Source organism: Grampus griseus (assembly GCF_964374135.1).
Source record: "Grampus griseus genome assembly, chromosome: 16".
Taxonomy (NCBI): Eukaryota; Metazoa; Chordata; class Mammalia; order Artiodactyla; family Delphinidae; genus Grampus; species Grampus griseus.
The window spans coordinates 71,501,299-71,513,995 of NC_139010.1; the positions used below are offsets into that span (position 1 = coordinate 71,501,299).

The 12,697-nt window shown below is 36.2% G+C and overlaps 1 protein-coding gene across 1 annotated transcript in view; it reads left to right on the forward strand.

Annotated features, from left to right (window-relative positions):
• The window catches only part of ATRNL1 (attractin like 1), a gene marked incomplete at both ends in the record, with an annotated part of 679,175 nt that overhangs the window by 154,674 nt on the left and 511,804 nt on the right, over nucleotides 1-12,697 (forward strand). Inside the window, one exon of the mRNA XM_082673255.1 lies at nucleotides 10,995-11,213. Coding sequence (XP_082529381.1) covers nucleotides 10,995-11,213 — 219 coding nt within the window. The remainder of the gene's footprint in view (nucleotides 1-10,994; nucleotides 11,214-12,697) is intronic.

Genomic DNA, 12,697 nt, shown 5'->3' on the forward strand with positions numbered 1-12,697 from the left:
GTAGGTTTCCCAACTTGGATTTGTCTAATTGTTTCCTCATGATTAGATTAAAAGTTAAGTAGTTTTTTTGGCAAGGATATATCAGTGGTGGTATATTTGCTACAAATGCAAGATGTATAATCTTGGCGTCACATGGGAAGTTGTGTCATCAGGCCAGTACTGAACTTACTGTGGGTTGTGCTTCGGGGGAAGACCCTGCCTTTTGCTGGTCTCATGTTTTATAAGGACTATAGAATGAGGAAGCACCTGACAGTCTGTGTTACTAGGTACTGTGTAGTTATGAGGCAGCATGGTCATCCAGTTATAAGCCCTTCTCGCTCAGATGAGTGCCCTCATTTAGAGGCAGCTGCTTAAGCCAATACAGGTGGAGACTAACTGTCTCTTCCAGACCTTACATTACTCCCAGGGAGGATGTGTCCTTCCCCTAGGGACCCAACCAAATCCACATTTGTTCCATGTCGGGCACCAGTGTTGCTTGAAGAGCTGGGACAAAGTGGTAATTGCCACAGTGTAGGCTAGAGCTTGCAGGCTGTAGCTGTTGTGTGCATTTATTCTTCCAGGCTCTTGGCATCAAGTGGAGAGGTGTTCCTGGGATGGGTATGGCTGGACCTGTTATGGGTTGAGCTCCCTGTTGCTATCCCATTTTAGGAATTTTGATAAGGAATGGGGACGTACGTGATCAAGTGTGTGACAAGGGGGTGTTGCAGGCATAAAATGGTCTTGTTAGCACAGAAGACGTCTTATAACTAGGAGCCAGCTGCTGAGGAAGGTTGAAATACCAGTCCTGGAGACTCGTGGGGAGTTGAGACATTGCTCAGCTTCTCCTGCCTTGATTGTTGTGTTTGTTTCACAAAAGATTATATACGTATGACCCATTTAGATAAAGTTGAAAATAGGCAAAACTATGCTATATTGTTTAGGAATGAATTTTTTAGGTAGAACTGTAGGGTAAGGTAAAAAGTTATTCTTATAAATGTCAGATAGTGGATGCTGCTGGAAAAGATTAGTGGTGTTGATTAGGAAAAGGGTACAAAGGAGGCAATGTCCTGCTTCTAGGCTGCATGCAGGTACAGAGTATTCATTTAAAATAATTTATTAGTATCACATTTTTCTTTATGTACTTCTATGTATGTGTGTTATATTTCACAATACAAAAAGGCTAAAAGGTAGGGAAAAAGGAACTTGGAAAGTCTCCAAGCTCTTAAACTTTTAAGAACTTTCTAAAAATTATTTAGAGTTAAGTCTAAGTTGTCTTCTCCATTCACAAATCTTTCTTATATTCCATTCTTTTCATTTGTTCATCTTCTGGAAAATAGTCTTCAGTAATTCTTTCCAAATAAATTTGTGACTAGTAAACTTTTTGAGTCTTTGCATGTCTAAAAGTGCATTTTTCATGTTCACTTGAATGATTAAATGCCTGGGTGTGGAGTTCTAAATAAGTTGTTTCCTTAGAAGGTCTAGCATTAAGTGTTGTGGATAAGAATTTTCATGCCAATCTAATTTTCATTCTTTTGTGGGACATCTTTTTTTTTCCTTTCCTTGAGAGCTTTTAAGACTATTCTCTTTATCCTTGGCATTCAAAAATTTGCAGTTTATTTGAGTTCAGTTTTACAGTAGTTGATGTGGATTTCAAAAATGGATTCTCATTCGCTCTTAATTTGGAGAGTAGTTTTCCGTCATCTGCTAAAAATGTTCCTTAATGTCAAATTATTTGTTTTCTTCTATTTACTCTTATTGGAAATCTTAAAATAGTCATTGGAATTTTTGGATATATATCAATATCTCTTGTTTTTGCCTTTTTTTATTGGAGTATAGTTGATTTATAATATTGTGTTAGTTTCAGGTATATAGCAAAGTGATTCAGTTATATATATATATATACATATATATATATTCTTTTTTCATATTATTTTCCATTATAGGTTATTATAAGATATTGACTATAGTTCCCTGTGCTGTATAGTAAATCCTTGTTGCTTACCTATTTTATGTATAGTAGTTTGTATCTGTTAATCCCATACTCCTAATTTATTCCCCCCCACCCCCCCTTTCCACTTTGGTAACCGTAAGTTTGTTTTCTATGTCTGTGATTCTGTTTTGTATATAGATTCGTTTTTTTTTAGATTCTACATATAAGTGATATCATATAATATTTGTCTTTCTCTGTCTGACTTAATATGATAATCTCTAGGTCCATCCATGTTGCTGCATATGGCAATATTTCATTCTTTATTTATGACACCACATCTTCTTAAGCCAGTCATCCAGTCATCTCTTTATGGGCACTTGGGTTTTTTCCATGTCTTAGCTGTTGTAAATAGTGTTGCTGTGAACATTGGAATGCATGTATCTTTTCAGATTAGTGTTTTTGTCTTTTCTGAGTATATGCCCAGGAGTGGGATTGCTGGATCATATGGTAGCTCTGTTTTTAGTTTTTAAGGAACCTCCATACTGTTTTCCATAGTGGCTGCACCAATTTACATTCCCGTCAACAGTGTAGGAGGGTTTCCTTTTCTCCACTCCCTCTCCAGCATTTATTATTTGTAGACTTTTTGATGATAACCTTTCTGACCAGTGTGAGGTAATACCTCATTGTGGCTTTGACTTGCATTTCTCTGATGATTAGTGATGTTGAGTATCTCTTCATGTGCCTTTTGGCCATCTCTGTGTCTTCTTTGGAGAGATGTCTATTTAGGTCTTATGCCCATTTTTTGATTGGGTTGTTTGTTTTTTTGTTATTGAGTTGTATGAGTTGTCTGTATATTTTAGATATTAACCCCTTGTTGGTCACATTGTTTGCACATATTTTCTCCCATTCCATAGGTTGTCTTCATTTTGTTGATGATTTCCTTTGCTGAGCAAAAGCTTTTAAGTTTGACTAGGTCCCATTTGTTTATTTTTGCTTTTAATTCTTTTGCACTGGGGGACTGACCTAAGAAAACATTGATATGATTTATGTCAGAGAATGTTTTGCCTATGTTCTCTTCTAGAAGTTTTATGGTGTCATGTTTATCTTTAGGTTTTTAAACAATTTTGAGTTTATTTTTATATGTGGTGTGAGGGATTTTTCTAATTTCATGGATTTACATGTAGCTGTTCAGCTTTTCCAGCACCACTTGTTGAAGGGACTGTCTTTTCTCCATTGTGTATTCTTGACTCCTTTGTCGTAGATTAATTGGCTGTAGGTGTGTGAATTTATTTCTGGGCTCTCTATTCTGTTCCATTGATCCATATGTCTGTTTTTGTGCCAGTACCATGCTGTTTTGATTACTGTAGCTTTGTAGTATTGTCTGAAGTCTGAGAAGGTCATGCTTCCAGCTTTGTTCTTTGTCCTCAGGATTGCTTTGGCAATTCTGGATCTTTTGTGGTTCAGTATGAATTTTAAGATTATTTGTTCTAGTTCTGTTAAAAATGCCATGCATATTTTGATAGGGATTGCATTAAATTTATAGATTGGTTTGGGTGATTTGGTCATTTTAACAGTATTAATTCTTCCAATCTAAAGACATGGGATATCTTTTCACTTCTTTGAATCATCTTCAGTTTCCTTTTCAGTGTTCTATAGTTTTCAGTGTATAGGTCTTTCACCTCCTTGGTTAAGTTTATTCCTAGGTATTTTAGTTTTTGATGTGATTTTAAACAAGATTGGGTTTTCACTTTCACTTTCTGATATTTCATTGTTAGTGTAAAGAAACGCAACAGATTTCTATATGTTAATCTTGTATCCTGCTTCCTTGCTGAATTCATTTATTAATTCTAATAGTCTTTGTATGGAGTCTTTAGGGTTCTCTCTCTATATAGCATATACTGTCATCTGCAAATAATGACAGTTTTATGTCTTTCTTTCCAATTCTTGTCTGATTGCTGTGGCTAGGGCTTCTAGTACTATGTTGAGTAGAAGTGGTGAAAGTGAGCATACTTGTCTTGTTCCTGAATTTAGTGAGAAGGCTTTCAGCTTTTCAGCATTGAATATTATTTTGGCTTTTGGTTTGTTGTAAATGGCTTTTATTATGTTGGAATATGTTCTTTCTATACCCAGTTTAGTGAGAGTCTTTATCATGAATTGATGTTGAATTTTATCAAATGCTTTTTCTGCGTGTAATGAAATGATCATGTGGTTTTTGTCTTTCCTTTTGTTGATCGGGTGTATCACATTGATTGACTTGTGTATGTTGAACCATCCTTGCCACCCTGGAATGAATCCAACTTGATCATGGTGTATGATTCATTTTATGTATTGTTGGATTCAGTTTTCTATTTTTTTGAGGATTTTCTCATCTATAGTCATCAAAGATATTGGCCTGTAATTTTCTTTTTTTGTAATGTCTTTGTCTGGTTTTGGTATCAGAGTGATGGTGGCTTCATAGAATGACTTTGGGAGTGTCCCTTCCCTTCATTCTTTTGGAATGGTTTGAGGAGGATGGGTATAAATTCTTCTTTGAATGTTTGGTAGACTTCCCCAGTGAAGCTGTCTGGTGCTGGACTTCAGTTTGCAGGGAGTTTTTGTTTTGTTTTGTTTTGTTTTTACAGATTCTATTTTACTTCTAGTGATCAGTCTATTCAAATTATCTGTTTCTTCTTGCCTCAAATTTGGTAGGCTGTGTATTTCTAGAAACTTTTCCATTTCATGTAGGGTGTCCAGTTTGTTGGCACATAACTCTTCATATTTTTATGCCTTTTTCTTTTATTCTCTTATGACTTTTTGTATTTCTGTAGTGTCAGTTGTTACTTCTCCCCTTTCACTTCTTATTTTGTTTATTTGGGTCCTCTCTCTTTTCTTACTGGTGAGCCTGGCTAGAGATTTTCAATTCTGTCTTTGTGAAAAACCAGCTGTTGGTTTTATTGATCTTTTCTATTGTTTTTTGATTTCTATTTTATTTACTTCCTCTCTGATCTTTATTTCCTTCCTTCTGCTGACTATAGGTTTTGTTTATTCTTCTTCTAATTCTTTTAGGTGGTAGTTTAGGTTGTTTATTTGAGATTTTTCTTGTGTCTTGAGGAAGGCCTGTATTGCTATGAACTTCCCTATTAGGACTGCTTTTGCTGCCTCTCATGGATTTTGTCAGTGTGTTTTTATTGTCATTTGTCTTGAGGTATTTTCTGATTTCCTCTTTGATTTCATCATTGACCCATTGGTTTTTTTAATAGCATGCTTTTTAGTCTTCGTGTGATCCTTTTTCCCCCATTTTTCTTTCTGTGGTTGATTTCTAGTTTCATACCATTGTGGTCAGAAACGATGCTTGAAGTAATTTCTATCCTGTTAAATTTGTTGAGGCTTGTTTTGTATACTAGTATGTGGTCTATTCTAGAGAATGTTCTATGTGTGCTTGAAAACAATGTGTATTTTGGTCTTTTTGGATGTAGTATCCTATAGATATCAATTAAGGCCAACTGTTCTATTGTGTCATTTAGGGTCTCTGTTGCCTTATTGATTTTCTGTCTGGAAGATCTGTCCATTAATATCAGTGGGGTGTTAAAAATCTCCTACCATCTTTATTTTTCTCTTACTTTCTGACTTTATGTCTCTTAGTATTTGTTTTATGTACTTAGGTGCTTGTATATTGGGTGCATATATATATTAATGAGTATGATGTCCTCTTCTTGTATTGATCCCTTTGTCATTATATAGTGTCCTTCTTTGTCTTTATGGACTTTCTTTTAAAGTATTTCTTGTCTGATGTGAGCATTGCTATCTCCACTTTCTTGTTGTTTCCATTTGCATGAAATATTTTTTTCCATCCCCTCACTTTCAATCAATATGTGTCTATATGCCGTAAAGTGAGTCTCTTGTAGGCAGCATATTGTAGGTTCTTGTTTTTTAATCCAATCTGCCATTCTGTGTCTGTTGATTGGAGTATTTATTCCATTGACATTTCAGCTAATTATTGATAAATATGTATTTATTGCCATTTTAAACCTTGTTTTCTAGTTGATTTTATAGTACTTCTGTGTTCATTTCTTCTTTATATTTTTCTATTTGTGATTTGATGGTTTGCTTTTGTATTATGTTGTTTCTTTTTCTTTTTTGTGAATCTACTATATGTTTTTAATTTGTGATTATTCTGGTTTTGAAGTATGTTAACCCATAACTACATCTGTTTGCTTTAGACATAGTCATGTAAGTTCAAACACATTCTAAAAAATCTATAGTTTTGTACTCCCCTCCCCCACATTTTGTGATTTTGACGTTCTATCTTACATCTTCGTGTTTATCCTTTTGCTGTTAATTGTAGTTATAATCACTTCTAAAAATTTTTTTGATTGTTTTTAAATTTATGTACTGGCTTATTTAAGTGATCAATCCTGTTATATTTTTGTCTTTCCTATTGTGATTTTCCCTTTCCTATAGATTCTTGCTTCTTTTCTATTTAGAGAAGAGCTTTCAATATTTCTTTTAGGTTATGTTTAGTATTGCTATATTCTTCTTGTTTTTGCTTGTCTGGGAAACTCTTTATCTCTTCTTTTATTCTAAATGATAAGCTTGCTGGGTAGAGTATCCTAGGTTGCTGGATTTTCCCTTGCAGGAAGTTCAGTTAGGTGGCAGCTGTCAGCACTGGTCTGTCTGCACAGATAGCTAGGAAGCCAGCAGGTGCATGCTCTTTCTGAGCAGAGTCCAGGCTCCTCCCAGCTTGCAGAGGGGCTTTTCAGGGCAAGGACCTGCCCATGTGTACCCTCCCTCCTTCGCAGATTCCTCACACAGGCCTTGGATCTGTCCTGATGCCTTTTTTTTTTTCTGTCCTACCAAGTTACTTGGGGATCTTCCTTACAGCTTTGGTGGTATAAGAGATCTTCTGCCAATTTCCAGTTAGTTTTCTGTGAAAACCGTTCCACCTGTAGATGTATTTTTGATGTGTTTGTAGGTGAGCTCCACTTTGTCATCTTGATCCACCTACAAGCTTAATATCTCTTAAATTCACTTGTACTTTCCATCTCTTTGTTTGCTAAGTGAGATTCAGATATTTTTCCTTTTTTATGGTTTTTAAAAATTTGGGGCTTTTTTTTTTTTTTTTTTTGGTGGCACACGGGCCTCTCACTGTTGTGGCCTCTCCCATTGCGGAGCACAGGCTCCGGACGTGCAGGCTCAGCGGCCATGGCTCATGGGCCCAGCCGCTCCGCAGCATGTGGGATCTTCCTGGACCAGGGCACGAACCCGTGTCCCCTGCATCAGCAGGTGGACTCTCAACCACTGCGCCACCAGGGAAGCCCAAATTTGGGGCTTTTTATCTATTCAGAATGAATTTTTTTGAGAACCCTCCACTGTAAAGATTGTAACTTCATTTTTTGAAGGGTAAATTTAAAATGATTAACTATTTGAACACAGGTATGAATTGCATTTTTACCACTGCTGAACTAAATGATGATAACTGCTGCTGGTGGGATTGTCAGCTAGGCATGCACAGGTGACTTCTTCAGTCCTGCTTTGGCATCTCTTGTTTTTGATCTTTTGCTTCTTTTGTTTTCTTGATTGTTATAGAGGCTTATTTTCTACTTCTGCAGTTTGTTCCTTGAGCAGTTAGTCTAGTCTGCTGGATATTTCATTTCCATAGGTCTTTTCTTTCACTGTTATGTCTATTGTCACATTTGCCTTTCCCGTGGCTATATATATAGCTCATTTGAACTGATGATGTCTAATAGCAGTTATTTTTTTCTTCCATAGCTTTTAAAATTATATGCCCTATATATCCTTGTAAGGAAGAGGGGCATTTTACTTTGCCTCAAGGAGCCCTTGTGTTTTTTGGAAATAGTATTTACCTGGCAGTGACCCACTCCTTATGGAAAACAAACTCCTTCTCTATTAACGTTTAATTCTTTTCCATGTTTTTAACCAACAAACATTGAAAGAAACTACTGTAAATAGGCTTTCAGTAATGTAGTAGTAGGTTGTGCAGGAGGGGAAGTATTCTACAGTCCTGTGATTAGGTCTCATTCTTTTGGTGAGCCTGTGCCCCATACTGTTCTGTGAACTTCACTTCACTAGTGGTACTCAGTCTTTTTTTCCACTCTTAGGTGGTATAGCATGGCTGGAGGGAGCTGGAGTTGTATATTTCTCTTCCCCCCACATGAAAGACTAGAGCAGGTTAGAGTTGGTTATTTCCCTTTAGCCAGGTCAGTTAGGCTCTGGTAAAACCCCAGTAGTTTAGGCTCTGTTAAATTGTTTCTCCAGGCCTTGGTAAGAAAAACAGTGCTCTGGCATATCTCAAAATTGTTCCTTTTCCCCTCCCATGCTGGAATCACAAAGGGGTTTTTCTTTGATATTCACTGCGAGGACCTGTTAGAATTAATCTTTCAAAGAGCCAAAGATAAATAAATAAAATAAAATAAAAATAATTGCTCTAATTACTTATAGCTCATACATAGTCTTCAGACTAGCCATAACTTACTCAAAATAGCACAGCCTACAAAAGCTTTCCTATATTATTGTTTTCCGTAAGAAAAGAAAAAACATTAGAGTCTCAGATTTTTAGTCTCCGTTACAAACTAAAGAATGAATATTCTGTTAATTTTTCAGCAATGCATGTTGCTCTCCACTCTTTTTTTTTTTTTTTTTTTTTCTGTACGCGGGCCTCTTGCTGTTGTGGCCTCTCCCGTTGCGGAGCACAGGCTCCGGACGCGCAGGCTCAGCGGCCATGGCTCACGGGCCCAGCCGCTCCGCGGCATGTGGGACCAGGGCACAAACCCGCAACCCCTGCATCGGCAGGCGGACTCTCAATCACTGCGCCACCAGGGAAGCCCAACTCTCCACTCTTGAGTAATAACTAAACCAACATTTCCTTTTGTAATAGTTTCATACCTAAAATAAAACATAAGAGAATAGAACGTTGCTCTGAAGATGACATTTTGTAATTCATTATTAAAGCCTAAAGTCTAATAGATAAAGACACCATTAATAGTTTGTCATTCAGTCAGTGTAAGAAAGGCAGGATTCTTTCATCTAAGATTTACCCAGTTGTTTGAAAAGCAATAACAGGTATGTTGTGTTTGAAAATAGTTTAGGTTTAATTGTACATTATGCTTCTTCAAGACATTTGATTGGTTATCTTTCCTTAAAAAGGTAATCCTAAAATAAATTTTATTTTCCTAGGAGATATCTATAGACTATAAATATAAAGCCTAGATTTACTTCGGGTGTGACCTAGTAAAGATTTACTTCAATTCATCATATGATAGTAAATTAGAATGTCAAGATAGCATACCTAATTTGATATTTTACATTGTTCCCCATTGATTTCATAGCAACCCAATATAGTTTTGAAGACAATTAGAATAATCTAGTCAGTGATACTGTGGGCTAGCTACAATCGCAGATAAAAGAGAAATATTTCACAGCAAAAAGTCTAGGGAGGAGTATGGTAATATATAAAATGTTCAGTTATCTAAGGGTATTTTAAATGAAGTGCCGTTTAACACCATTTACTGCTTAAAAAATTTCAAAAAGAAGTATGTTCATGTCACTGAATTAGTTATCTACAGGGTTAACATTGACTTGTGTTCAGTGATGCAAAGAATATTCTTCCTTTTAAATTTATTATTAAGGAAATATAGGAGATGGTACTCATTCTTCACTTTCTTACATCCAGTCTGTGAAATGCTCAGCACTGAAAAAATTCATAACAACAAATTATACTGCAATTGATGAATTCTTTAAACCAGTATTGTATTATCCCTGCACAGCCTACTATATTGAGTTCCTGATGTTCACTGAGAAGCTTGCACTATTCTTATTCGCAGCTTTCTGAGGAACATTTCTGTTTCCAGTAACATTAAAACACTGAGTGGCAGTTAAGTTATTACCACGACAAAAATGAAATTGAGACCGCCAGAAGTCTACCGTTTTTTTTTTCCTCTGAGGTTTTTCTAGCATGCCATGAGAAGGCATCATTCATGGTACTTTGTACCTATGCACTATCTTATATGGATAAATAAGTCCCAAGACAAAGTGTACCTTTGCTAGCAAAACATCAGTGAAACTAATTTTAAAAAGTCTCAGCCTGATATAAGGTACTATGATTGTGAATTAAAAATCTGAAACATCACATAGCAGCTATTATGACTATTATGGCAGACTGTATATATTCATCCTTGGAAAAGACATCACAGTATTCACAGGCTTAGTTGAGGCTCCTAGTCTATACATCAGTTAAGCAAAAAAAGGTTGAGCTTCAGTGAGTGATTCTTGAGGTGGTATTCTGCAGCCCTGAAAGTCAGAGAGAGCCTGTCCTCCTGGTTGCCTGCTGAGGCAGAGTATCCAGTTTCCATAGTCCCATTCAGTTTGGCTCTTTGAGTGAGGTTGCTGTTACACATCCCATGGCCGGCAAATGCTAGTATCTTGGACCCTTGGGAAGACCATTGTCCCTGAGAGGCAGTCCAGCTGGGTTCAGCTATCCCAGGGAGTGGGTAAGCATGACTTACACTGGACATTCACAGGAAGATGCAGATCTTTTCCTTGAAGGCCCTCCCTAGGCACAACAAGAACAACTAACATTGCTCTATATCACAGACAATGTTGTCTGTAGGCCCCAGGATCAGTTCCCGAAAGGTCTTAATACTGGCAAAGTTCTCAGGAGTGTTTAAAATGCTGACTTCGTTTTTCTCCCTGTCATGGTACCACACCTTTATTCACCCTCAAGTCAGTCCATTCATCTCCTCTTTGTTCATAATGTATGTTTTATTTGCTTTTGAAGTAATTACTGTCTCTTATTATTATACTGTCTCTAAATTATTACATTATTACATTATTACATAATGTAATTATGTAATATGTAAAATTACATAATGTAATTACATAATGTAATATGTAAAATGTATGTATGTAATGTAATATGTAATGTAATATGTAAAATTACATAATGTAATTTTATTACATAAAATGTTTACATTAACTATAGATGACTTTTTACTGTTTTTCAGATCATATTTATTTTTCCATTAGCTTGCAATTCTATTTGAATATAAAGTCGTATAACATACTTGTTAATGATGTTCCTGCCATGCAGCTCAAAATTGTTCTGGATTGAGAACCTGTGGACAATGTTTGGAGCAGCCTGGTTGTGGCTGGTGCAACGATCCTAGTAATACAGGAAGAGGACACTGCATTGAAGGGTCTTCCCGGGGACCAATGAAGCTTGTTGGAATGCAAAATAATGAGATGGTTCTTGACACCAGTGTTTGTCCTAAAGAGAAGAACTATGAGTGGTCCTTTATCCAGTGTCCAGGTAATAAAAATGTGATGAAAGCAATTTTAGCTTCTGCACAAGGACACCAAGAATTACTTTCCTTTCTTATAATAAAGATTTAGAAAAAAAAACAATGAAAATAAGACTCAAATTTAAAGGATTAAAAAAATTCTTTCCTATATCCATGTTTGTTTTATAGGTGGTATTACGTTTGGAATCATTAAACAGGCTGACCAGATGCATGGTACATAATTGTTAGATTTGGTTTCATGTGAACTGTTAAAAGGAAAAAGAATATTGGTTTCATACCAAATTTCTTTACTGTAGTGTAGTCTTTTATTGTTTATAATATTATACTATCTTAGAATTCAAAGGCAGCTCAGAGGATCCAGTCAGGCTAAGTATGGGAATATTTTGTATAATATCCATGATAGAGTTATTTGACCCTTGGTATTTGGTACCATTCAATTTTGAAGGTCAGTAAAGTTTTTAGAGTTTTTAAAATAGGGAGTCTGTTCTTATATGGAATAAAATCAACCTTCTTGAAAAATTAATTTATTCAGAATATTTTTATTGAGTGCCTACTATGTGCAAAGAGTGTTTTACGTGCTAGAGACATAACAATGAACAAAAGTAGACTAAAATCACTGCATTAATTGAGCCTGTATTCGAGTTGAAATTAATAAAATTAATTACACACACATATATATGTATATGAAGTTAGGTGGTGATAAGTGCTATTAAATAAAGCAAGGAAGGGGGATAAAGCTTGCAATTTAAAAGACTGGTAAGAGAAGATCTCACTTAGAAGTAATGGTTAATAAACACCTCAAGTAGATGAGGGAGTGAATCATGCTGCTGTCTGGGGAAAGAGTGTTCCAGAAGACACAAAGACTTGGGTGAGATAGTTTATTTACGAGATGAACCTAGGAAGCACAATTGAGGGAACAGAGAGTTTCAAAGTCGGGAGAAAAACCAATAATATGTACATTATTAGGCTGACTACTATACTGGGAAATTTGAGCTCAGACACACTAGGGACCTATGAAGAACTATGCAGAATGCTTCTCAGAGTTAACCCTCAGGGATTGGGGGTGGGGGTGGGGAATTTACCCACTAACTCTCTTCCATTGATGGTTGAGTGATGCCTCTGGGGGTATTGTACTTCTGAGTTGTGCCGGCATTTCTGATTAATAGCTTATCATGATACCAGTGAACATTCTGAGGCAAAAAAGTGGGGAGATACTGCAGAACTTGCTGTAGGTGCGGCGCTGACAGTGTGTTGCCCTGAAACCAGAAGGGAATGTGGTACTTCTACATAAACTTTGGAATATATGAAAACCAAGAAGAGGGACAAACTATTGATTCATACAACATGGCTGAATCTTAAATACCTTTTACTTAGTGAAAGAAGCCAGACCAAAAGGCTACATATTGCGCTATGGAGATGGAAAAGAGATCAGTTATTTGCCAGAAGTAGTAAAGGTAGGGATTGCCTTCAAGGGGACCTCATAATGGAATTT